General features: G+C 41.3%; 1 protein-coding gene and 1 pseudogene across 2 annotated transcripts in view; one reads left to right on the top strand and one right to left on the bottom strand.

Moving 5' to 3' along the window:
- XPO4 (exportin 4) overlaps nucleotides 1-25,404 on the top strand; it is a 105,814-nt gene that overhangs the window by 64,350 nt on the left and 16,060 nt on the right. For both annotated transcript variants that reach the window (XM_065895960.1, XM_065895959.1), the window contains exons 10-13: nucleotides 21,955-22,131; nucleotides 22,607-22,749; nucleotides 23,255-23,400; nucleotides 24,240-24,417. In XM_065895960.1, the coding sequence (XP_065752032.1) occupies nucleotides 21,955-22,131; nucleotides 22,607-22,749; nucleotides 23,255-23,400; nucleotides 24,240-24,417 (644 nt within the window). The remainder of the gene's footprint in view (nucleotides 1-21,954; nucleotides 22,132-22,606; nucleotides 22,750-23,254; nucleotides 23,401-24,239; nucleotides 24,418-25,404) is intronic.
- Nucleotides 9,183-9,975, bottom strand: LOC136137847 (small ribosomal subunit protein uS19 pseudogene; annotated as a pseudogene).

The raw sequence follows: 25,404 nt of genomic DNA, 5'->3' as shown, positions 1-25,404 counted from the left end.
CAGTTTGCTTTCGTTCCCAAGTCCTTATGAGAGCAGTAGAGCAGCCCCAGGCTCTAAATAGGGAACACAGAGTTAAACAGGGCTATTCCGCAGAAATGAAACATTCCATGTGAGAGCTAATGGCCCACACCCACCTTACTGCAATTTTTATGTCTAGGAATCATAATGCTTTTCTTTTTTGTTAATAAATAAGTAAATTAATTTATTATTATTATTTTTTGGCTGTGCTGGGTCCTCGTTGCTGCGCGCGGGCTTTCTCTGGTTGTGGCGAGTGGGGGCTACTCTTTGTTGTGGCGCGCAGGCTTCTCATTGCGGTGGCTTCTCTTGTTGCGGAGCACGGGCTCTAGGCGCACGGGCTTCAGTAGTTGTGGCTCGTGGGCTCAGTAGTTGTGGCTTGTGGGCTCTAGAGCGCAGGCTCCGTAGTTGTGGCGCATGGGCTTAGTTGCTCTGCGGCATGTGGGATCTTCCCGGACCAGGGCTCGAACCCGTGTCCCCTGCATTGGCAGGCGGACTCTTTTTTTTTTTTTTTTTTAAACATCTTTATTGGGGTATAATTGCTTTACAATGGTATGTTAGTTTCTGCTTTATAACAAAGTGAATCTGCTATACATATACATATGTTCCCATATGTCTTCCCTCTTGCGTCTCCCTCCCTCCCACTCTCCCCATCCCACCCTTCCAGGCTGTCACAAAGCACCGAGCTGATATCCCTGTGCCTTGCGGCTGCTTCCCCCCAGCTATCTACCTTACTACGTTTGTTAGTGTGTATATGTCCATGACTCTCTCTTGCCCTGTCAAAACTCACCCTTCCCCCTCCCCATATCCTCAAGTCCGTTCTCCAGTCGGTCTGTGTCTTTATTCCTGTCTTACCCCTAGGTTCTTCATGACATTTTTTTCCCTTAAATTCCATATATATGTGTTAGCATACGGTATTTGTCCTTTTCTTTCTGACTTACTTCACTCTGTATGACAGACTCTAGGTCTATCCATCTCATTACAAATAGCTCAATTTCATTTCTTTTTAAGGCTGAGTAATATTCCATTGTGTATATGTGCCACATCTTCTTTATCCATTCATCCGATGATGGGCGCTTAGGTTGTTTCCATCTCCGGGCTATTGTAAATAGAGCTGCAATGAATATTTTGGTACATGACTCTTTTTGAATTTTGGTTTTCTCAGGGTATATGGCAGGCGGACTCTTAACCACTGTGCCACCAAGGAAGCCCCTGTGGATCAGAATGCTTTTCTTAACTGACTCATGTAACTTATGTTTACATATGAAGATAGCACTCAGGGTCAAAGAAAGAGCTTTCCGATTTCATGGAAATGATTCGGAGTTGTCACGTTGGTTATTTGCTCTTTGTAGAAAAAAGCTATTGGAGTTCTTTGCAGCATAACAGATATTAGAACTACTGTAGCACAGGATTTATCATGTATACTTTTACAGTATCTAACGTTAGGGACACATGCATGCACTTAATTTTTTTAGAGCAGTTTTAGATTCACAGCAAAATTGAGTGAAAATTCAGAGTTCCCATCCCTGCCCCAGTACACCCAGCCCCCCGCCATCAGCATCCCTACCAGAGAGTCCATGTGTTACACCCGATGAACCTGCACCGAGGCCGTCATCATCCTGAGCCCATGGTCTACATCAGAGTTTACTCTTTGTGTTGTACACTCTGTGGGTTTGGACAAATGTGCAGGGTTGTGTAGCCACCGTTACAGTCTCATGCAGGCTAGTGTCACTGCCCTGAAAATCCCCTGAGCTCTGCTCTTCACGCCCCCACCCAGCCCCTGGCAACCACGGATCCTTTTATTGTCTCCATAGTTTGGCCTTTTCCAAAATGTTGTATAGTTGGAATCGTACAGTAATGTTAGATTTTAATCTGAAGTTCACATCATTGTTAAAAGGTGGAGCAGTTCCACGTACTGAAAGTTGTCTTTCCCAAGCTTCATTTGCCAGCATGTCCAGAGACAAAATGAACTGCTGCTTCTATATGTCCAAATACTCCCCAGACGCAAAAGCAGATTTCTTTCTGCGGCTGAAGAGCTGCAGGTTCACCTCCAGTACACTTGCAGGTTAATTATGGACGTTGACATGTCAGTGCTGATAGCATGTTTTGATTACCTTCTCCACCCTCTGTTCCCAAATGGGGGAAAGTAGAGTCAAGTCGCCTCCTAAGCTCTGCGCCCCTCTCCAAAGCCCTCCTGGCAGCAGGCCCGAGACACCCCAGGCACGAGTAGAGTGTCTGGCTTGGGCCCTCGTCTTCTTGGGGCACGTGCTCCGGCTTGGTGGCTGGGTCTTGGCCAGAGGGGCTGTGGAGCAGGGCCAAGGTATTAGGAAAAACCACTCGGCTGGGTTTCAGTTCTCTGTGATTAGACTGAAAGATTTAGCTGCCAATTGTCATCAGCCAAATTTCTCACACTTTGCCTGATGAGTTACTTGTATTGGTTTCCAAGTGGAACAGAGGCCCTGTACAAGTTTGCAGTTCTTATTTTAAATCACCATCCAGTGATAGGGGCTCTGATGGTCCGCTGTGATCTTCTGTTTTGTCTAATATCAGGGCTCTATGGGAGGAATTGTGGAATGCTCTTCCAATAGTAAAAGGCTTATAAGGCCTTTCCATTTTATTTGTACTTTTCTGTATCTGAATGATTAAACCATGATAAGCATGCATTGTATGAGAGTTCTTAGAAATGCCTTACTGCTTCCTTCTGAGCGGTGGGGTCAGAGGATGCTGTTCCTCCTAAGATATGTTCCCAGTCTGTTTATTTTGGCAACATAAACTGTTAAGACTTAACAAATGATTTCTGCAAAGCACATGCTTTAAGTATGCAGAAACGGTCTTACTCATCTCCTGCTCCGGTACTTAGCTGGCATTAGTGATTTCTGCTGCAGGCACACACCAGCTGCTGCAGCGACCAGATGGGCACTTACCTGGCCTTTTGTTTAAAAGTTTTTTAACATCTTTATTGGAGTATAATTGCTTTACAGTGGTGTGTTAGTTGCTGCTGTATAACAAAGTGAATCAGCTATACACATACATATATCCCCATATTTCCTCCCTCTTGCGTCTCCCTCCCACCCTCCCTATCCCACCCCTCTAGGTGGTCACAAAGCACCAAGCTGATCTCCCTGTGCTATGTGGATGCTTCCCACTAGCTATCTGTTTTACATTTGGTAGTGTATATATGTCCATGCCACTCTCTCACTTCGTACCAGCTTACCCTTCCCTCTCCCCGTGTCCTCAAGTCCAACCTCTGTGTCTGTGTCTTTATTCCTCTCCTGCCCCTGGGTTCTTCAGAACCATTTTTTTTTAGGATTCCATATATATGTGTTAGCATACGGTACTTGTTTTTCTCTTTCTGACTTACTTCACTCTGTATGACAGACTCTGGGTCCATCCACCTCACTACAAATAACTCAATTTCGTTTCTTTTTATGGCTGAGTAATATTCCATTGTATATATGTGCCACATCTTCTTTATGCATTCATCTGTCGATGGCCACTTAGGTTGCTTCCATGTCTTGGCTATTGTTAATAGGGCTGCACTGAACATTGTGGTACATGTCTCTTTTTGAATTATGGTTTTCTCAGGGTATATGCCCAGTAGTGGGATTGCTGGGTCGTATGGTAGTTCTATTTTTAGTTTTTTAAGGAACCTCCATACTGTTCTCCATAGTGGCTATATCAATTTACATTCCCACCAACAGTGCAAGAGGGTTCCCTTTCTCCACACCCTCTCCAGCATTTATTGTTTGTAGGTTTTTTTTTTGTTTTTTTTTTAAAGGTTTGGGCCTCTCACTGTTGTGGCCTCTCCCGTTGCGGAGCACAGGCTCCGGACGCGCAGGCTCAGCGGCCATGGCTCACGGGCCCAGCCGCTCCGCGGCATGTGGGATCCTCCCGGACCGGGGCACGAACCCGTGTCCCCCGCATCGGCAGGCAGACCCTCAACCACTGCACCACCAGGGAAGCCCCTGTTTGTAGGTTTTTTGATGGTGGCCATTCTGACTGGTGTGAGGTGATACCTCATTGTAGTTTTGATTTGCATTTCTCTAATGATTAGTGGTGTTGAGCATCCTTTCATGTGTTTGCTGGGAATATGTATATCTTCTTTGCAGAAACGAGGTCTTCTGCTAACTTTTGGATTGGGTTGTTTGTTTTTTTGATATTGAGCTTGCATGAGCTGCTTGTATGTTTTGGAGATTAATCCTTTGTCAGTTGCTTCATTTACGAATATTTTATCCCTTCATCTTGTTTATGGTTTCCTTTGCTGTGCAAAAGCTTTTAAGTTTCATTAGGTCCCATTTGTTTATTTTTGTTTTTATTTCCGATTCTCTAGGAGGTGGGTCAAAAATGATCTTGCTCTGATTTATGTCATAGAGCGTTCTGCCTGTGTTTTCCTCTTCAGAGTTTTATAGTTTCTGGCCTTACATTTATTTTTTTAAAGTAAATTTATTTATTTATGTATTTATTTATATATATATTTATTTATTGTCTGAGTTGGGTCTTTGTTGCTGTGTGCGGGCTTTCTCTAGTTGCGGTGAGCAGGGGCTGCTCTTCATTGCTGTGCATGGGCTTCTCATTGTGGTGGCTTCTCTTGTTGCGGAGCACAGGCTCTAGGCGCGCGGGCTTCAGTTGTCGTGGCACGCAGGCTTCAGTAGTTGTGCCGTACGGGCTCTAGAGCGCAGGCTCAGTAGTTCTGGTGCACGGGCTTAGTTGCTTCGTTCCCTGTGGGATCTTCCCAGACCAGGGCTCGAACCCGTGTCCCCTGCATTGGCAGGCGGATTCTTAACCACTGCACCACCAGGAAAGCCCTGGCCTTACATTTAGGTCTTCAGTCTATTTTGAGTTTATTTTTGTGTATGGTGTTAGGGAGTGTTCTAATTTCATTCTTGTACACGTAGCTGTCCAGTTTTCCCAGCACCACTTGTTGAAGAGGCTGTCTTTTCTCCATTGCATATCCTTGCCTCCTTTATCAAAGATAAGGTGACCATATGTGCGTGGGTTTATCTCTGGGCTTTCTGTCCTGTTAACATTGATCTATATTTCTGTTTTTGTGCCAGTACCATACCATCTTGATTACTGTATGATAGGGATTGCATTGAATCTGTAGATTGCTTTGGGTAGTAGAGTCGTTTTCACAATGTTGATTCTTCCAATCCAAGAACATGGTTTATCTCTCCATCTCCTTGTATCGTCTTTAATTTCTTTCATCAGTGTCATATTTTTCTGCATACAGGTCTTTTGTCTCCTTAGGTAGGTTTATTCCTAAGTATTTTACTCTTTTTGTTGCAGTGGTAAATGGGAGTGTTTCCTTAATTTCTCTTTCAGATTTTTCATCATCAGTGTATAGGAATACAAGAGATTTTTGTGCATTAATTTTGTATCCTGCTACTTTACCAAATTCATTGAGTAGCTCTAGTAGTTTTCTGGTAGCTTCTTTAGGATTCTCTGTGTATAGTATTATGTCATCTGCAAACAGTGACAGTTTTACTTCTTCTTTTACGATTTGGGGTCCTTTTATTTCTTTTTCTTCTCTGAATGCTGTGGCTAAAGCTTCCAAAACTATGTTGAATAATAGTGGTGAGAGTGGGCAACCTTGTATTGTTTCTGATCTTAGAGGAAGTGGTTTTAGTTTTTTACCATTGAGACTGATGTTGGCTGTGGGTTTGTCATATATGGCCTTTATTATGTTGAGGTAGGTTACCTCTGTGCCTTCTTTCTGGAGAGTTTTTATCAAAAATGGGTGTTGAATTTTGTCGAAAGCTTTTTCTGCATCTGTTGAGATTATCATATTGTTTTTATCCTTCAGTTTGTTAATGTGGTGTATCACATTGATTGATTTGTGTATACTGAAGAATCCTTGCATTCCTGAGATAAACCCCACTTGATCATGGTGTATGATCCTTTTAATGTGCTGTTGGATTCTGTTTGCTGGTATTTTGTTGAGGATTTATGCATCTGTGTTCATCGGTGATATTGGCCTGTAGTTTTCTTTCTTTGTGACATTTTTGTCTGGTTTTGGTATCAGTGTGATGGTGGACTCGTAGAATGAGTTTGGGAGTGTTCTTCCCTCTGCTATATTTTGGAAGAGTTTGAGAAGGATAGGTGTTAATAGAATTTGCCTGTGAAGCCGTCTGGTCCTGGGCTTTTGTTTGAATTTCAGTGCTTGTGATTGGTCTGTTTATATTTTCTATTTCTTCCTGGTTCAGTCTCAGAAGGTTGTGCTTTTCTAAGAATTTGTCCATTTCTTCCAGGTTGTCCATTTTATTGGCATATAGTTGCTTGTAGTAATCTCTCATGTTCCTTTGTATTTCTTCAGTGTCAGTTGTTACTTCGCCTTTTTCATTTCTAATTCTGTTGATTTGAGGCTTCTCCCTTTTTTCTTGATGAGTCTGGCTAATGGTTTATCAATTTTGTTTATCTTCTCAAAGAATCAGCTTTTAGTTTTATTGATCTTTGCTGTTGTTTCCTTCATTTCTTTTTCATTTATTTCTGATCTGATCATTATGATTTCTTTCCTTCTGCTAACTTTGGGGGTTTTTTTGTTCTTCTTTCTGTATTCTTGTTTCTTGAGGTAGGATTGTATTGCTATAAACTTCCCTCTTAGAACCGCTTTTACTTCATCCCATAGGTTTTGGGTCGTCGTGTTTTCATTGTCATTTGTTTCTCGGCATTTTTTGATTTCTTTCCTCTTTGATTTTTTTCAGTAATCTCTTGGTTATTTAGTAGCGTTATTTAGTTTAGCTTCCATGTTTGTATTTTTTACAGTTTTTTTTTTCTGTAATTGATATCTAGTCTCATAGTGTTGTGGTCGGAAAAGATACTTGATATGCTTTCAACTTTCTTAAATTTACCAAGGCTTGATTTGTGACCCAAGATATGACCTATCCTAGAGAATGTTGCATGAGCACTTGAGAAGAAAGTGTATTCTGTTGTTTTTAGATGGAATGTCATAGAAGTATCAGTTAAGTCCATCTTGTTTAATGTGTCATTTAAAGCTTGTGTTTCCTTACTTATTTGCATTTTGGATGATCTGTCCATTGGTGAAAGTGGGGTGTTAAAGCCCCCTACTATGATTGTGTTACTGTCGATTTCCCTTTTTATGGGTGTTAGCATTTGCCTTATGTATTGAGGTGCTCCTGTGTTGGATGCCGAAATATTTACAATTATTATATCTTCTTCCTGGATTGATCCTTTGATCATTATGTAGCGTCCTTCTTTGTCTCTTGTATTAGTCTTTATTTTAAAGTCTATTTTGTCCGATATGAGAATTGCTACTCCAGCTTTCTTTTGATTTCCATTTGCATGGAATATCTTTTTCCATCCCCTCACTTTCAGTCTGTATGTGTCCCTAGGTCTGAAGTGGGTGTCTTGTAGACAGCATATATACGGGTCTTGTTTTTGTGTCCATTCAGCCAGTCTGTGTCTTTTGGTTGGAGCATTTAATTCATTTACATTTAAGGTAATTATCAATATGTATGTGCCTATTACCATTTTCTTAATTGTTTTGGGTTTGTTTTTGTAGGTCTTTTCCTTCTCCTGTGTTTCCTGTCTAGAGAAGTTCCTTTATTTATTGTAAAGCTGGTTTGGTGGTACTGAATTCTCGTAACTTTTGCTTGTCTGTAAATGTTTCAATTTCTCTGTCGAATCTGAATGAGATCCTTGCTGGGTAGAGTAATCTTGGTTGTAGGTTTTTCCCTTTCATCACTTTAAATATGTCCTGCCACTCCCTTCTGGCTTGCAGAGTTTCTGCTGAAATATCAACTGTTAACCTTATGGGGATTCCCTTGTATGTTATTTGTTGCTTTTCCCTTGCTGCTTTTAATATGTTTTCTTTGTATTTAATTTTTGATACTTGGGTTAGTATGTGTCTTGGTGTGTTTCTCCTTGGATTTATCCTGTATGGGACTCTCTGTGCTTCCTGGACTTGATTGACTGTTTCCTTTCTCATGTTAGGGAAGTTTTCAACTATAATCTCTCCAGAAATTTTCTCAGACTCTTTCTCTTTCTCTTCTTCTTCTGGGACCCCTGTAATTCGACTGTTGGTACGTTTAATGTTGTCCCAGAGGTCTCTGAGACTGTCCTCAATTCTTTTCATTCTTTTTTCTTTATTCTACTCTGCAGTAGTTGTTTCCACTATTTTATCTTCCAGGTCACTTATCTGGTCTTCTGCCTCAGTTATTCTGCTATTCATTCCTTTTAGAGAATTTTTAATTAATTTATTGTGTTGTTCATCATTGTTTATTTGCTCTTTAGTTCTTCTAGGTCCTTGTTAAACCTTTCTTGTATTTTCTCCGTTCCACTTCCAAGATTTTGGATCATCTTTGCTGTCATTACTCTGAATTCTTTTTCAGGTAGACTGCCTATTTCCTCTTCATTTGTTTGGTCTGGTGGGTTTTACCTTTCTCCTTTATCTGCTGCATATTTCTCTGTCTTCTCATTTTGCTTAACTAACTGTGTTTGGGGTCTCCTTTTCACAGGCTGCAGGTTCGTAGTTCCCGTTGTTTTTGGTGTCTGCCCCCAGTGGATGAGGTTGGTTCAGTGGGTTGCATAGGCTTCCTGGTGGAGGGGACTGGTGCCTGTGTTCTGGTGGGTGTGGCTGCATCTTGTCTTTCTGGTGGGCAGGGCTGCGTCCAGTGGTGTGTTTTGGGGTGTCTGTGAACTTATTATGATTTTAGGCTGCCTCTCTGCTAATGGGTGGGGTTGCGTTCCTGTCTTGCTAGTTGATTGGCATGGGGTGCCCAGCACTGGAGCTTGCTGGCCGCTGGGTGGAGCTGGGTCTTAGCGTTGAGACAGAGATCTCTGGGAGAGCTCTCACCGCTTGATATTACGTGGGACCGCGAGGTCCCTGGTGGACCAATGTCCTGAACTCAGCTCTCCCACCTCAGACGCTCAGGCCTAACATCAGGCCAGAGCACCAAGACCCTGTCAGCCACACAGCAACTCGTGCAGATGTCGTATTGCCAACCTGATTCCAACTGACACTGTGAGGAAGGAAGGAACGCCGAACCGCCCTCACCAGCAGAGCGGGAGAGGCGAGTGCCTCCCCCATCTCCCGTCATGCCCACTGTTCCCACATTCTACCGTCCGACGCCTCTACCTGGCCTTTAAAAATTTTATTTATTTATTTATTATTTTTTTTAGACAAGTCTCTACCTTTATTGGCCAGCAGGCTACTTAAGGGGGATGAAGCGGGAGGAGTGGGTGGCCCCAGTGCCGGGCCGGCCGTGCTTCACAGGCTTGTAGGTGATGGAGAACTTGCCTAGGTAGTGGCCGATCATCTCAGGCTTGATTTCCACCTGGTTGAAAGTCTTGCCATCGTAGACGCCCACCATGCTGCCCACCAGCTCGGGCAGGATGATCATGTCGCGCAGGCGCGTCTTCACCACCTCGGGCTTCTCCGTGGGCGGCGCCTCCTTCTTGGCTTTGCGCAGCCGCTGCGGCAGTGCGTGCTGCTTCCTCCGGAGGCCGCGGTGCAGCCGCCGCCGCCGCCGCGCGCTGTACAGCTGCATCAGCTGCTCATAGGACATGTCCAGCAGCTGGTCGAGGTCCACGCCGCGGCAGGTGAACTTGCGGAAGGTCCGCTGCTTCTTCTGCTCCACTTCCACTATCTGGTCGGCTCTTCAGAAAGGCTACCTGGCCATTTTATATGCCTTTTCTTCTGTCCTCAGAACCAGCATCAATGACTTTATTATATCATATATGATGAAGAGAAAAAATAAAACAGATAACAAAGCGACTGTGGGAGAGCCCACAGCCCAACTCAAGAACTTTCCTGGTCCTGAGGTTGCTGTAACTGGAGTGCTCATCCACTCCTGTTGCTAGCTGCACGGCCCCCCCCGCCCCCCCTGCAGGAGAGGTGGCCGCTGTTCTAAATTTTAACATTCCCTTGTCTTAAATTCTCTGATCATTTATATGGTAAGCTGTGTCGTTGTGTGAATATTATACCACACCTTGTTTTCCCATTCTGCCGTAAAGGAGATTTTGGGTTTCCCTTTTCTGCCGTTACGGTGTTAAAGTAAACGTTCTTCCACTGAACGTTTTTCCTAGCAACTTTCGTGAGACTTTCCTAAGGTCTAAACCTCAGAATGGAAGTTTTGGATCATAGGCTATGTAACGTTCAGTTTTCAAAGATAGTTTCCCGGGACTTCCCTGGTGGTCCAGTGATAAGACTCTGTGCTCCCAGTGCAGGGGGCCTGGGTTCGATCCCTGGTCAGGGAACTAGATCCCGCATGCCGCAACTAAGAGTCCGCATGCCACAACTAAAGGTCCCACGTGCTGCAACTAAGACCAGGCGCAGTCAAATAAATAAAATAAATGAATAATAATAATAAAAAAAGGATAGTTTCCCATCGTTTGCTCAAGTGACTGGACTCCATGCTCACGGTGGTGTCTGCATTCCTGTGACCCACATCTTCACCAGCACAGCTTCTGCCAGACTCACAGTATGAAATATGATCTTAATTTGCTTTCCCAGGTACTAATAACATTGAGCATCTTTTCATACATATCGATACATAATTCCCATGATTATTATTATGAAATGCTTGTTTACTCTGTTGCTTGTTTTCCTATCAGATTGTCTTTTCCTTACTGATTTAAAGAAATTCTTTATATAGTCTGCACACTCATTTCTTATTGGTTTATTTGTATTGCAGATCTCCTAGTTTTGTGGCTCCTCTTTTCACTTTATGGTATCTTTTTTTTTTTTTTATTTGGAATACTTTTAGATTTACAGAAAAGTTGCAAAGCTAGTACGGTATTCCCATATACCTAGTTTCCCCTAATATTACCATCTTGTATAGCCATGGTACATTTATTAAAACTAAGAGATTAACATTGGTGCATTTTTAAAAACAAATTTATTTATCTATTTATTTTTGGCTGGGTTGGGTCTTCATTGCTGTGTGTGGGCTTTCTCTAGTTGTGGCGAGCGGGGGCTACTCTGTGTTGCGGTGCACAGGCTTCTCATTGCAGTGACTTCTCTTGTGGAACACGGGTTCTAGGTGCATGGGCTTCAGTAGTTGTGGCACACATGCTCAGTAGTTGTGGCTCGCGGGCTTTAGAGCGCAGGCTCAGTAGTTGTGGCACACAGGGTTAGTTGCTCCATGGCATGTGGGATCTTCCTGGACCAGGGCTCTAACCTGTGTCCCCTGCATTGGCAGGCGGATTCTTAACCACTGTGCCACCAGGGATGTCCCAACATGGGTGTATTTTTATTAGCTAATATGTAGGCTTTATTTGGGTTTAACCATTTTTCCAACCATGTTCTTTTATTGTTCGAGGATCCAGTTATATCATACCATATTACATTTAGACTTAATGGTATTTTAAAATATTTATTTATTTTGGCTGCGCTGTGTCTTAGTTGCGGGATCTTTTAGCTGTGCCCTGGGGACTCCTTAGTTGTGGCATGTGGACTTTTAGTTGCGGCATGCATGTGGGATCTAGTTCCCCAACCAGGTATTGAACCCGGGCCCCCTGCATTAGGAGGGTGGAGTCTTACCCACTGGACCACCAGGGAAGTCCCTAGACTTGATGGTATCTTTTGGTGAACAAATGTTCTTCATCTTAGTGTAGTTGTCATTGTCAAATGAACTTATTGACATTTTTTTAATAATTTGTTTTATTAGTTTCTTGTTTCAGACACCTACCCTTCCAGTGTTTTCTTCTAAATGCTTTAAAAGTTTGCCTTTCATGACATTACCATCTTAGAATTTACCTTCGAATATGGTATCAAGTAGGGATCCCATTTCACTTTTTCCCATATGGATAACAGGTTTTGTCAGCAGCATACATACATACATTCATTCATTCATTTATATTTCTGTTTCCTTTTCTTCTTTTGCTGGCAGTTTTATTAAGAAACGATTCACATAGATCACCATATAAGTTTAAGGTGTACAGCGTAATTTTGATTTACACATCTATAGTTTGGTTTATATGTATTGTGAAATGATTATCACAATAGGTTTAATTAACATTCATTATCTCATAGACACAATAAAAAGAAAAGAATAAAATTTTTTCCTTGTCATGAGAACTGTTAAGATCTTCTCTCTGGGGCTTCCCTGGTGGTGCAGTGGTTGGGAGTCCGCCTGCCGATGCAGGGGACGTGGGTTCGTGCCCCGGTCCGGGAGGATCCCACATGCCGTGGAGTGGCTGGGCCCGTGGGCCATGGCCGCTGAGCCTGCGCGTCTGGAGCCTGTGCTCCGCGGCGGGAGAGACCAGAGCAGTGAGAGGCCCGCGTACCTCAAAAACAAAACAAAGCAAAACAAAAAAACAAAGAAAGATCTTCTCTCTGAACAGCTTTCCTGTACACCACACAGCAGTGTTAGCTGTAGTCACCATGTGTGCGTTAACATCCCCAGAACTTAATTATCATATGACTGGAAGTTTGTAACTTTTGACCACAATTCCTCCAGTTTCCCGCCCCCGATACCGCACCTCTGGTAACCCCAAATCTGATCTGTTAAGATTCCATATAGCATTTGTCTCGCTGTCTGATTCCTTCACTTAGCGTAGTGCCCTCAAGGTCATCCATGTTGTCACAAAACATGATGGGATTTCCTCTTTTCTTTTATGGCTGAATAATATCCCATTGTTATGTGTGCCACAATTTCTTATTCATTCATCCATCCATCGACACTTAGGTTGTTTCCATGTCTTGACTGTTGTCAATAATGATGCTATGAACATGGGAGGGCATATATCTTTTGGAGTTAGTGTTTTTGTCTCCTTTGGAAAATACCCCGAAGTGGAATTTCTGGATCATATGGCAGTTCTGTTTTTAATTTTTTGAAGAACCTTCATACTGCTTTCCACAGTGGCTGTACCAGTTTCAGTCCCACCAACAATGCACAATTGTTCTCTTTTCTCCGTATTGTCACTAATGCTTGTTATCTCTTTTTGATGGTGGCCATTCTAACAGGTGTGAGGTGATAATCTCCTTGTGGTTTTAATTTGCATTTTCCTGATGATTAGTAACGTTAAGCATCTTTCATGTACGTGTTGGCCATTTGTACATCTTTTTTGGAAAAATGTCTATTTGGGGGCTCTGCCCAGGTTTTAATCAGATTCTTTTTTTTTTTTTTTTTAATTGAAGTATAGTTGATTTACAATGTTGTGTTAGTTTCTGGTGTACACCAAAGTGATTAAGATATATATCTGAATATATATATGTTCTTTTCCTTTATGGTTTATTACAAGATATTGAATATAGTTCTTTGTGCTATACAATAGGACCTTGTTGTTTATCTATTTTATTTATACTAGTTTGTATCTGCTAATCCCAGACTCCTAATTTAACCCTCCCTCCCTCCCTCTCCCCTTTGGTAACCTTAAGTTTGTCTTCTATGTCTGTGAGTCTGTTTCTGCTTTGTAAAATAAGTTTATTTATAATCTTTCTTTTTTTTTTTTTTTTTTTTTTGGCTGCACTGGGGCTTAGTTGCTCTGCGACATGTGGGATCTTCCCAGACCAGGGATCGAACCTGTGTCCCCTGCATTGGCAGGTGGATTCTTAACCGCTGCGCAACCAGGGAAGTCCCTGCAGAATTTTTAAGGATGGCCATTCTGACTGGTGTGAGGTGATACCTCATTGTAGTTACGATTTGCATTTCTCTGATAATTATCGAAGTTGAGTATCTTTTCACGTGCCTGTTGGCCATCTGTATGTCTTCCTCGGAGAAATGACTAGGTCTTCTGCTCACTTTTTTTGATTGGGTTGTTTGTTTGTTTGTTATTAAGTTGTTTGAGCTTTGTGTATATTTTGGAAACTAAACCCTTGTCAGCTGCATCGTTTGCAAATATTTTCTCCCAGTCAGTAGGTTGTCTTTTTGTTCTGTTTATGGTTTCCTGTACTGTGCAAAAGCTTACAAGTTTGATTAGGTCCCATTTGTTTATTTTTGCTTTTATTTTTACTGCCTTGGGAGACTGACCTAAGAAAACTTTGCTATGACTTATCTCAGAGAATGTTATTTTGCCTGTGCTCTCTTCTAGGAGTTTTATGGCATCATGTCTTATATTTAAGTCTTTAAGCCATTTTGAGTTCATTTTTGTGCATGGTGTGAGGGTGTGTTCTAACTTCAGTAATTTACATGCAGCTGTCCAACTTTCCCAGCACCACTGCTGACTCTTTCTCCCATTGTATATTTTTGCCTCCTTTGTTGAAGATTAATTGACTGTAGTTAGTTTATTTCTGGGCTCTCTATTCTGTTCCATTAATACATATGTCTGTTTTTGTGCCAGTACCACACTGTTTTGATTACCATAGCTTTGTAGTATTGTCTGAAGTCTGGGTGGGTTATGCCTCCAGATTTGTTCTTTTTCCTCAAAATTGCTTTGGCAATCCTGGATCTTTTGTGGTTCCATATAAATTTTAGGATTATTTATTCTAGTTCTGTGAAAAATGTCGTGGGTAATTTTGTGGGGATTGCATTAAATCTGTAGATTGTTTTGGGTAGTATGGCCATTTTAACAATATTAATTCTTCCAGTACAAGAGGATGGGATGTCTTTGCATTTCTTTGTACCATCTTCAGTTTCCTTTATCAAGTTTTTATAGTTCTCAGCATATAAGTCTTTCACCTCCTTGGTCAGGTTTATTCCTAAGTATTTTATTTTTTTGTATGTGATTTTAAAAGGGATTACTTTTTTACTTTCCCTTTCTGATATTTCATTATTAGTGTAAAGAAATGCAGCCATTTTTGCATGTTAATCTCATATCCTGCTACCTTGCGGAATTCATTCATCAGTTTATGAAGTTTCTGTGGTGGTCCTGGCCCACCCTTCATGGGCACTAACAATGGGGCTTTTGTGGTGGACTTGGGCTCATTCCTGCACACACCCCTGGTTGTGGCTTGGACTACGCTTCAGCCCCTTCAGGCTGTCTCCACACAGCCAACCCCAGTCCTCCCCCTGCATGTGTCCTCTGAAGCCCGAGTTCAGCCCCCAGTCCCTGCCCGCACCAGCAGATGCATCTAGGCCTGGGGAGTGCAAGGGAGATGGCCAGGACCCTCTGCATGTCTCTCTGTTCTGCCTCCCGCAGTCCACCTGCTGTGCTCTCCTCCGAGTCTCTGAAGCTCCCTGTGTGTCCTGCTCATCTCGCAGCTGGTGAAGGAGGTTCCCAGGGTGAGGGCACCTTTCCTTTTTCAGAGCTCCCTCCCAGAGACACGGGTCCCACCCCAATTCCTTTTTTTTTTTTTTTTCCTTTTTGTCCTGCCTGGCTACGTGATGATCTTTCTTCCAGTTTTGGTTGTATGAGGTCTTTTGTCAGCGTTCAGTGGGTATTCTGTGAGAATTCTTCCACATGTAGATGTAGTTTTAATGTATTTATGGGAGGGGGTGAGCTCCACATTCTTCTCTTCCGCCATCTTGATCTCCCAGCCTTAATCATATTCTTAATCTGTTTCTTTAATGTGTTTTTTTTTTGCTTTTGTTTGTTGGGTTTTTAATTATTTAATTTAATTTAATTAATTTATTTTTTTTGTGGTACATGGGCCTCTCACTGTTGTGGCCTCTCCCATTGCGGTGCGCAGGCTCAGCGGCCATGGCTCACGGGCCCAGCCGCTCCGCGGCATGTGGGATCTTCCCAGACCGGGGCACGAACCCGCGTCCCCTGCATCGGCAGGTGGACTCTCAAACCACTGTGCCACCAGGGAAGCCCAATTTATTTTATTTTAGAGTGGCAAGAGTTTCTTATATATTTTGGATATTAACCCCTTATCAAATGTATGGTTTGCAAATATTTTTTCTCCATTTGTTAGGTTGTCTTTTTGCTTTGTTGCTGGTTTCCTTTGCTGCCAGCAACATTCACCGAATAGCCATTCATTTCTCAATGATTTGTAGGACTATTAGTGTCATATATCTAGTGTTCACATATTAGTGGTTCCTTCCTGAGCTCTCTAATCACTTCCATTGGTCAGTTAGTCTAGTTTTGCACCTATGTTTTGCTTTGTTTTTTATTTATTTATTGATTGATTGATGGCTGCGTTGGGTCTTCGTTGTGGTGCGTGGGCTTCTTATTACAGTGGCTTCTCTTGTTGAGGAGCATGGGCTCTAGGCACTTGGACTTCAGTAGTTGTGGCTCATGGGCTCTAGAGTGCAGGCTCAGATAGTTGTGGCGCACGGGCTTAGTTGCTTTGTGGCATGTGGGATCTTCCCGGACCAGGGCTCAAACCTGTGCCCCTTGCATTGGCAGGCGGAGTCTTAACCACTGCGCCACCAGGGAAGCCCTGTTTTGCTTTGTTTTAAGGGGATGTCAATTCCTATCCCCCTCCCACCCCAGATTTTCAGAAGGAATCTTGGATATATTTGGCTTTTTATTCTTCTATATAAATTTTGCAGTTTTTCAGATTGGATTGTGCCTGGGATTTTAGGGATTCTTTAGTGAAGAGTGGACATCTCTATTAACTCTATCCATAAATGTGGTACTTATACTAATTTAGGTCTAAAATTTTCTTCAGTACCTTTTATATTTGTTGCTGTTATAAATATATCTTTTGTAAGCCTCATTTTTGAGATTGCTGCTGGCATAGAGAAGTGAAGTTGGTATTTGTATGTTGATCTGATATTTACTACTTCTTCAAAATTCTTATTGATTCTAACAACTTGTCTTTAGAAGCTTTTTAGTCTTTTCAGTAGTCACAATTTGTATTTCTGATGCTTATCATACGATACGTTTCTTTTTCTTACGGTGCAGTGGAATACAAGTGGTAATAGAAATCTTTTCTGGTTCATCATTAGGAGTAACGTTTGCTAAAGGTTTTTGAGGTCTCCTTTATCAGAATCGCAACATGACTGAGTATTGAATATTATTAACTGTGTTTCTACTTAATCCGTTGGTGTGATAAATTGGTTTCATAACGTTTCTAATCTTAAAATTGCCCCTGCATTTCTGTCAGCCCAGCTTGAGCATGTGTCATGGCCGTTGTGAACGGCTGGATTTGTTTGGTGTCAGGGTTACGGCACTTACTGGATCACCGTCCAACTCATTCTCTTTTCCTCTTTCTGTGGATCAGTTTGTATAAGATTGGTTGTTTTTGTTTTGTTTTTTGCTAGTTCAGTAGATCTCACGTGTAAATTTACTAAGCCTGGTATTTTCTTTGGGGGAAAAATTTAAACTAAAAAGTTTAAACAGTTAGTTATGGGAGTATTCAGGTTTTCTTTTTTCTTTTTTTCTTGATCCAAATACAAAGATATATTTTTCTAATAATGCATTTATTAGAGTGGAATATATCTATTTCTTGTAATTTTGTTCCTAATATTATTTCAGAATACAGTTGTAATGTGAAAATGGTATATGCTCATTGGTGAAAATAATTCAAACAGTGCATGACGTTAAAATTCTCCAATAATCCATCATTTATCACTTTCTTGGCATCTGTTTATTCACACGTAGACCTGTATAGTACCTTTATATTATGATAATTTTATGTCATTAATTGGTGTTAGAAGTTACGTTTTTAATGTAAAAAATTAGGGGAATCATTCAGTGAATGGTTCAATAAAGTTATTTGTACTGTTTTCAGTAATGCTGCAGCAAATATTCTCATACACAAATCACCGAGTGACTCTCCTGTTAAGTAGACATTCTTAAATCAGTTCCGTTTTCAGTTAACCCCTCAGATGTGTCTTGGTCTAGGTAAGGCTACCTTTCACAGCTGCTCTTCCATGAATCGGTCAGCCTTTAAAAGAGTGGATGTGTCCTGGAGAGATAGAACAAAGGTAATAAGCATAGTCGTGAAAACTATAATAGAGATTATTTAATTTTTTTAATAATTTTTTGTTTCATGCAAAATTTCTGATGGCTTATAAAAAGAACATTTAGAATGAAATAATCTTTTCAGAACTTGCCAAAGACAATTAGAGTAGAAAGTCAAGCCTAGCGAAAAAGAGCAGTCTTGATATTCAGGCTGTAATATCTGTACATACAAGTTTGACTTTTTAGAAGGGGCTGAAGATACAGTTCCTTAGGAGGATCTCATGCAAAAAGAGGAAGCACACCTGCTTCTCAGAGGAATGTTTCCTAATAATAAGTAAAAAGAAAAAGAAAAAATCTCTTGCAAAGCTTCATATAGTGACTGATACGGAATCCTCAATCCCATGACAACAGATGATGCTGGAACAGGTTTTATTCAGCTCTTTCTTACAACATTGTTTAACCCTCAATATACCACCAGGGTCTAGTTTTTGAGTTTCGTTTTTGAACAGTTCTAACTATTTTAAATGTCAGTTTTTCATGACTTTTATTCTTTCTTAGAGACTTTAGAACGAAAAGAACACTTATTACCATGTAATTAATCTTAGTATAAATCTAAAACACATTATGGATTTTTAGTGATCTGATTTCTCCCATATCTTGAAGCATTTTGCTATTTCATGATCTTGGGAAGTATTTCACCATTACTCATCAACTCCCATCCATAGTAAAAAAGAGACTAAAAGAATAAGAAAATGGAAGAATGATAGAGTCACCTACAAGGATGGTATAGTAGTGAAATGAATCACCACAAATAGAATAAATGGCTACTCTTCATTATTTTTCAGTTTTCTAATTGCATTTTCCAAAATATAGCACAGTCTTTCAAGAAGTCTTGAAATAACCATCTTTTACGTTTTGTTGTTAATTGTTGTTTTTAACATTTCATTGGATGCTATTTGAAATTCAGAATTTTTCATTTTTCTGCCCATAGTAACAAAGAAAAGGAAATTGTCAGAATAAGATGTTTCAGTGATAAAACAAATCAGAAGGTGAATGTAAAGAGACAGCAGCACTCTGAGCTGTAATAACGTTGGTAAAATTGATAGTATAAGTGAAATCTGGGACTGAGTTTTAGGTGATCAGTTTTCTCAAGCTCAATAATTTATGCGCAAGCAGTATATTTCCAAGGACAAAACAAAAATATGGCATTCCCATCCAGTCAGTTATTCCGTGGAAAACCTTCACCCAATATTTTGTGAGTTTAGAGTATTTCTGTATCTTTTTTGGTGTTCATGCAACAGCATTTACTTAATATGGTTTGTAATTGTATTGATGGTGAAAGCAGTATTTACAAAAGGGGTTGGAAGGAAATAAATGATGTAATGAAAATATTGGTTGATTTGATCATTTTTATTGGTATTTATAAACCTAAATGAATATGTTATACTGCATTTATGGAACCAGGAATATGGCTGTCCTTCAACAAAATTATGCGCTGTCAAGGTTTTAAAAAGTGTGAAGCATTTTGGTGGTACCTGAGCGAGCAGAGCCAGCATGAGTAGTAAGTTAGAGCCTCCTAGAGTTAGAGTTTGCAAGTACGGTTGGTCCTCATCATTTGTGGATTCCATATTTACAAATTCACTTCCTTGCTAAAAATCCTTTGCAACCCCAAAATCAGCACTTGTGGAACTTTTCATGATTGTTCGTGGACATGTGTGTGCAAAGAGTGACGAAAATTATGATCCGCCGTCTTGCTTGTTCCCAGCAGGGGTCAAGCCGGGTAGTCGCCCTCTGCCTTGTTGTTTTCACCCTCACACCATAAACAGGTGTCCTTCTCATGGTCTCCAGTGCTTCGTTTTTCGCATTTTTGTGTGAAACGGCATTTTCCAAAATTCTGTCACAAAATATTGAAGTTCTTGCAGTGCAATGACTGATAGGATGATTTTCCTGTTTCCGATGGCCTCCAGGTGTTGTGCCCAAGTGCAGGGAGGGTGGGGTGAGCCTTAGGGAGAAAATGTGGGTGTTAGATGAGCTTTGCGGGACAGGCTGCTGGCCATGAATCAGCAGTGCATGTGAAATAAGGTGTCTGTACACAGAAACACACATAAACAAGGTGGTTATTGACCTCTCCACCTGCGCATGGTGAAAGCTGCAGCGACCAGAGTATTAGCTAATTCAGTGTTTGCGGGGACTTTGTAGGGCACAAACACCACAGGTAATAGTAAGAGTCCAGTATTCACAACGTGAACATGTCCTAGTTAGTTACATTCAAAGAATGTTTCCTGTTTTCAGTATAAACACTTTCAAGGCCAGAAAAATAGGAATAAAATTTGGGTTTGCTATTTTAAAATCTTAATAAAATTATCTAGTGAATTTTTTTTCACTTTCCCTTTAGTCTGATGTAAAGTTTTCACAAAATTACTTTAAAAAAATAAATTTATTTATGTTTGGCTGTGTTCGGTCTTCATTGCAGTGCGCGGGCTTCTCATTGTGATGGCTTCTCTTGTTGCGGAGCACGGCTCTAGGCGCACGGGCTTCAGTAGTTGCAGCATGCAGGCTCAGTAGTTGTGGTGCGTAGGCTCAGTAGTTGTGGTGCACGAGCTTAGCTGTTCCGCAGCATGTGGGATCTTCCCAGACCAGGGATCGAACCTGTGTCCCCTGCATTGACAGGCGGATTCTCAACCACTGCGCCACCAGGGAAGTCCCCACAAAATTACTTTTAAATATTTTTTAAAAATTTAAAGGTTCATTTGATCCAGAATATGACAATTTTTCTTTGTATTCCGTGGGTTAATAAAAGCAAAAGACATAAAACACCATTCACTGGAAGCAGTTCCTTAGGTGCTTGTGTATTCTAATCTGGAGGTGGTATCCTGATGGTCCAGCTTACGCTGGAATACTAGAAATAGATCTCCCATTACTTTCTTTTTTGAGTCATTGACAAATTGCTGAAATAACAGTTTGGGGTGGCGTTCTCTGATGGAGGTTCTAGAGTTGGTGTATTTGTAGGTTGAGGCCTGTCTGTTTTGGAAACGAGGAGAGCAAGTTGTAGACCAGACCTGTAGACCTTTCGTGTTCCTGGTTCCTGGTTCGCTACCTATTAACAGAACATCTGAAACTGTGGATTGTGCCAAACAAAACCTTTTAAGGTCGAATACATAGCTCGAAGGCCCTGCTCCTTTATTTTTAACAAATTACTTACGAGAGATGCCATTATTAAAAACTGACCCCGGAATGTGTGCTTATCTCTTGTGGCCTGTAGTGTATTTTCTGCAAGTGCTCTGCTTGCTTCTCACTTTTTTCCATTGGGTTGAGCTTGAAAGTCGACGAATGGTGTGTTATTTATGTTTTTGCACCAGCCATAGTGCTTGACACCTAAGTGTTCCGGGTTTCACTGAATAGTGATCTAGTGAATTGGGGATGAAGAAATCGATGCAAAGATTGAATTATGTACCACATTACTAACTAATGGCAGAATTCGGACGTGGATTCTTGCCGGCATGTGAGAAGATGAGCAGCGCTGTCTGGCGTCCTCCGTGTGAGCTCTTCCTCCTCAAGTGGCGGAGTCCTTTACTCTGAAGCTGTGTTAGGACCCAGCCTGTACATGGTGGTTGCATCCAGGCCTGGCTCCTTCCAGTCTGTCTGCTCGCCGTCCACGGGGCTTCCCCGTGGGTCCTCACACGTGCTGCGCTGTTCCCGAGTGTCCTCCTGCCTCTGCGCCCTCCTCCGGCTTCTTTGAGGCCCATCCTTGCCTTCCTGGTTTCTAATAAAATGTCAAGGAGCATCTGTGAAGCTCTCCCCATGTGTTCTTAAACATGCTAATTAGGCCAGTCTGTTCTCATCATTCTTCAGTTTTTCTAAAATCATTTAATCTTACTTTAATCTAACAGTTCTCATCTTGACTACAGAAAAACATTAACATTATTTTTGTTTGAAAAACACATCTGCAAAGCGCCGAATGGCTAGTCTTTTACAGAAATAAACATGAATTCCTATTTGCCTAAGAATTTAGATTAAGTTAGAAAGATTTTAGAAAGTTTAATAAGAAGCCTATACATATTTACTGCAATGTTTGAATTGATCAGTTAATTTTAAGACGAGCTCAGTTAGCTTGATCATTGATGAATAATTGGGAACCTTTGTTAAAGGAAAACCTGTAACCCTGTCTGTCTGGCTGTGGGATGCTTGCTGTGATGTCCGTCTTACTCTCTGGCCATCTGTCTTGTGAATGTCCTTTGCTCTCAGCTGGATAAAGACGACATGGTGTACATGGAAGCATACGACAGGCTGCTGGAGTCCTGGCTGACGCTGGTCCAAGATGACAAGCATTTCCACAAAGGCTTTTTCACCCAACACGCAGTTCAAGTGTTCAATTCCTACATTCAGTGCCACCTAGCAGCTCCCGATGGCACAAGGAATTTGGTAAGTTTTAAGCCAGATTGTAATTAAAAATCTATTTCATCATATAATAAATACTAGAAACATAGGTGAGCTCCTTCAGAGGACTTGCTGAGAGCTTCAGATGGAGAGCAGAAGTCTAAACAGGTTCGTGTTTTGTGGGATGTGGCTTGTAGTTACCTTCATCTCCTTAGTTTTCAGTAACCCACCTGTGCCCTGCTAGTTGTCAGGTGATATCCAAAGGACTGTGGATCTTAAAGGTGTCAGATCTTTTCAGTGACAGAAGTTGAAGTCTCTGGTGTGGGAGGTGGGTGGGAGGTGTGCACTGGCTGTGTTTACGTGCGATAGTGGGGGGGCCATACCCCCACTCTTGCTCTTCGAGTTTCCCCCTTGTTGGTACCTGCCTGGGCGGCCGGCATGGCTCTGCTCGGCCTTCCTCTTCGAGTGTGGTGTTGCGGTTACGTGACAGCTCCGTCTTTATTTCTTTCATCGATAACAGACTGCCAACGGAGTGGCCTCTCGTGAGGAAGAAGAGATAAGTGAACTTCAGGAGGATGATCGAGACCAGTTTTCAGATCAACTAGCCAGTGTAGGAATGCTAGGACGCATTGCTGCAGAGCACTGCATACCTCTCCTGACAAGGTACACACAGTCCAAAGACACCCCATGGACAAATACTGTCTATTCACAATCCCCCGGCGAGCACTTAAAGTGTTTAAAGACTTTAAACACCCCCTCCCCGTACCCCAGCACACGGAACAAATGGACAGAAACCCACTCACGATTGCGTTCCTTGGCTTTTGTACATTTGGAGCCCAGGTACCACAGCATAGATGGCAGAGAGATTATGGAAAACATGGTATGAGAAGTGATGGGACCCGTATCAGTAACATCTTGGAATAACCGGTTTTCAAATGCCTGTTGTAATAAACCTTGATTGTTTGTAAAGCGTTGTTTTAATTCTATGTCATAAACAATAAATCACAATTCTTATAGCGCCATGAGAACATTGTGTACATAATAAATATTTTTGTATATGTGTTTTGTGCTAACATCTTAATTTCTGCTGTCTAATAAGTGGCAATAAGTCGTTCTGGGTCTTTGCTTACTGAGCTTCATGAAGCCGTTGATATTTTCCTTCTTGTAGTTTATTAGAGGAAAGAGTAACGCGGCTCCACGGGCAGTTGCAGCGGCGGCAACAACAGCTCCTCGCTTCACCTGCTTCAGGCTCTGCCGACAGCAAGGTGCTGGATGATCTGTATGAAGATATCCACTGGCTTATTTTAGTTACAGGTCGGTTGGTTGTTTCTTTGTAAAATGTAATTGCCAGCAGAGCAGTCTCAGCCCTAAGAGAAGCTTCCTGAGTTAATAATGGTAGTTCATACGTAGGGTTGGCCTGAGATCTGGACACAGCTGTTGTATGTCACAGAGCTACGGCTGCTTTTCTCTACAGTACTGGCTGGCACGTGTTCAGTGCCTGTTCTGTACCACATGTTTTATGTGGCATTCATTGTAGCCTCTGCATTAGTACTATTATTAGGTATTATGGTTGTCCTTGTTGCTGTTATTATTACTATCATTATTAATTATCACCCCGTCTTATACGCCAAGAATCTGAGACTTAGAGACCAGCCCTGGTCACACTGGTGTTAATGTCTGGAGCCAGAGTTCAAATCCCAGCAGTCTTACTTTTCTTTAGGGTCTTCTTCTGTAACCATGTTGTCAGTGTTTCTGTATTTTAAATAATCAGGGAAAAAAAAAACAACTTTAATGTTTGGAAAGGCATTCCCAAATATTGACTTTTGATAAAGATAATAGTAGAATTCCTATTAACTTTACAGAATATAGTACTGAAAATTATTAAAAGATCACAGAGTAAAAAGCCTACATGTCAGTATGAATTATAAAGTTGGTGAATAAAACTTTTGTCCTTTCCTGTGTTTTTTGAGGGTTAATTATCTTAGAAACAGCAAGTTTCTCATCAAACTTGAATTAACATATTAACATTTATAATTTACTTTTACATCAATTTATATGGTGTATATAAATCAGATAAAACTGAAAACATTTATAGTACAATTTGTTAAATGTAGATTGTTAAGTGTTCATTTTTAATTTTTTTTAAACTGAAGGCTACCTCTTAGCTGATGATACTCAGGGAGAGACTCCGCTAATACCTCCAGAAATAATGGAATATTCCATTAAGCATTCATCTGAAGTTGACATTAATACAACACTTCAAATTTTGGGATCTCCAGGAGAAAAGGCTTCTTCCATCCCAGGGTACAACAGAACAGATTCTGTGATTAGGTAATATGACCTCTATAGCTGTGCTCTTGTAATTTATTCTGTTTTATAAGTTCTGAGTTGACGGGTAGATGACTCGAGTGACAGGCGGGTTGTAAAGCTGACACACGAAAGAAGATAAAACTCGGAGAAGCCTTGAAACAAACAAGGATGGCAAGTACTCAGCACATTTAAGCGGTGCCACTCTGGTGGGAATTGACAGCTGTGTCCAGTACCGAGGAGGACAAGTATAAGATTATTCTGGATGCAGTGAGGCCTTGAAGGGACATTTGGTCTAATTCCTGCAGACACATCCCTTGACCATCAGAAAGCAGTGCTAATGCGGGTTCAGGCGCCTGAGTGAAAGCACCAAGAATGGCACATTCTTAGAAACCAGGTGAACGTGAACACGTATTTATTGTTCAGGAAGCTGGAATGACTTTCCGGTGGCTTTCCTGGCCTCTCATAAAGTAGAAATATTTGTCCTGAGTGTGTGTGAACCTTGAGAGCCCTGTTATAAGATGGCAGTGTGCCTCAAATGAAAGAATTCACTGTGATCTTCCTGAGAGGAGTGGTAAAACTTCCATTAATTCTTGATGGTGAAGTTAGGAGGGATGAACGTGAACTAAATATCCTCCTAAAAGTGGATCTGAAAACAGCAATTTAAGTTTCAGCATCTTAAACTTTAGGTTGCAGACAGAGAGAATAATGACATAATATTGGTTTTTGTCTGTTGCAAAATCATGAACTCAAACAAGGTGCTGTCCCCTCATTCTTTTTATTTTAATGCAAAATAACATAGATACCATTTAAACCTGTGCAATAGAAAATATGTTTTTTTTTAATTAAACTGTTAAGTGGATATCAAGGAAATGTTTGGGAATTTATTTCCTTTATTGTTGGATTCTCTGATTTGAAATAAAATGTCAATGTCAGTGCTCTATTGGAAAAGTTTTATTTCTTCCTTTTGGGATTGCTTTCAGCGTTAGGTGGAGTAATTGCTTTGGTTTG

This window comes from Phocoena phocoena, chromosome 18 (assembly GCF_963924675.1).
Source record: "Phocoena phocoena chromosome 18, mPhoPho1.1, whole genome shotgun sequence".
Taxonomy (NCBI): domain Eukaryota; kingdom Metazoa; phylum Chordata; class Mammalia; order Artiodactyla; family Phocoenidae; genus Phocoena; species Phocoena phocoena.
This window is presented reverse-complemented; position numbering and strand designations above follow the sequence as displayed.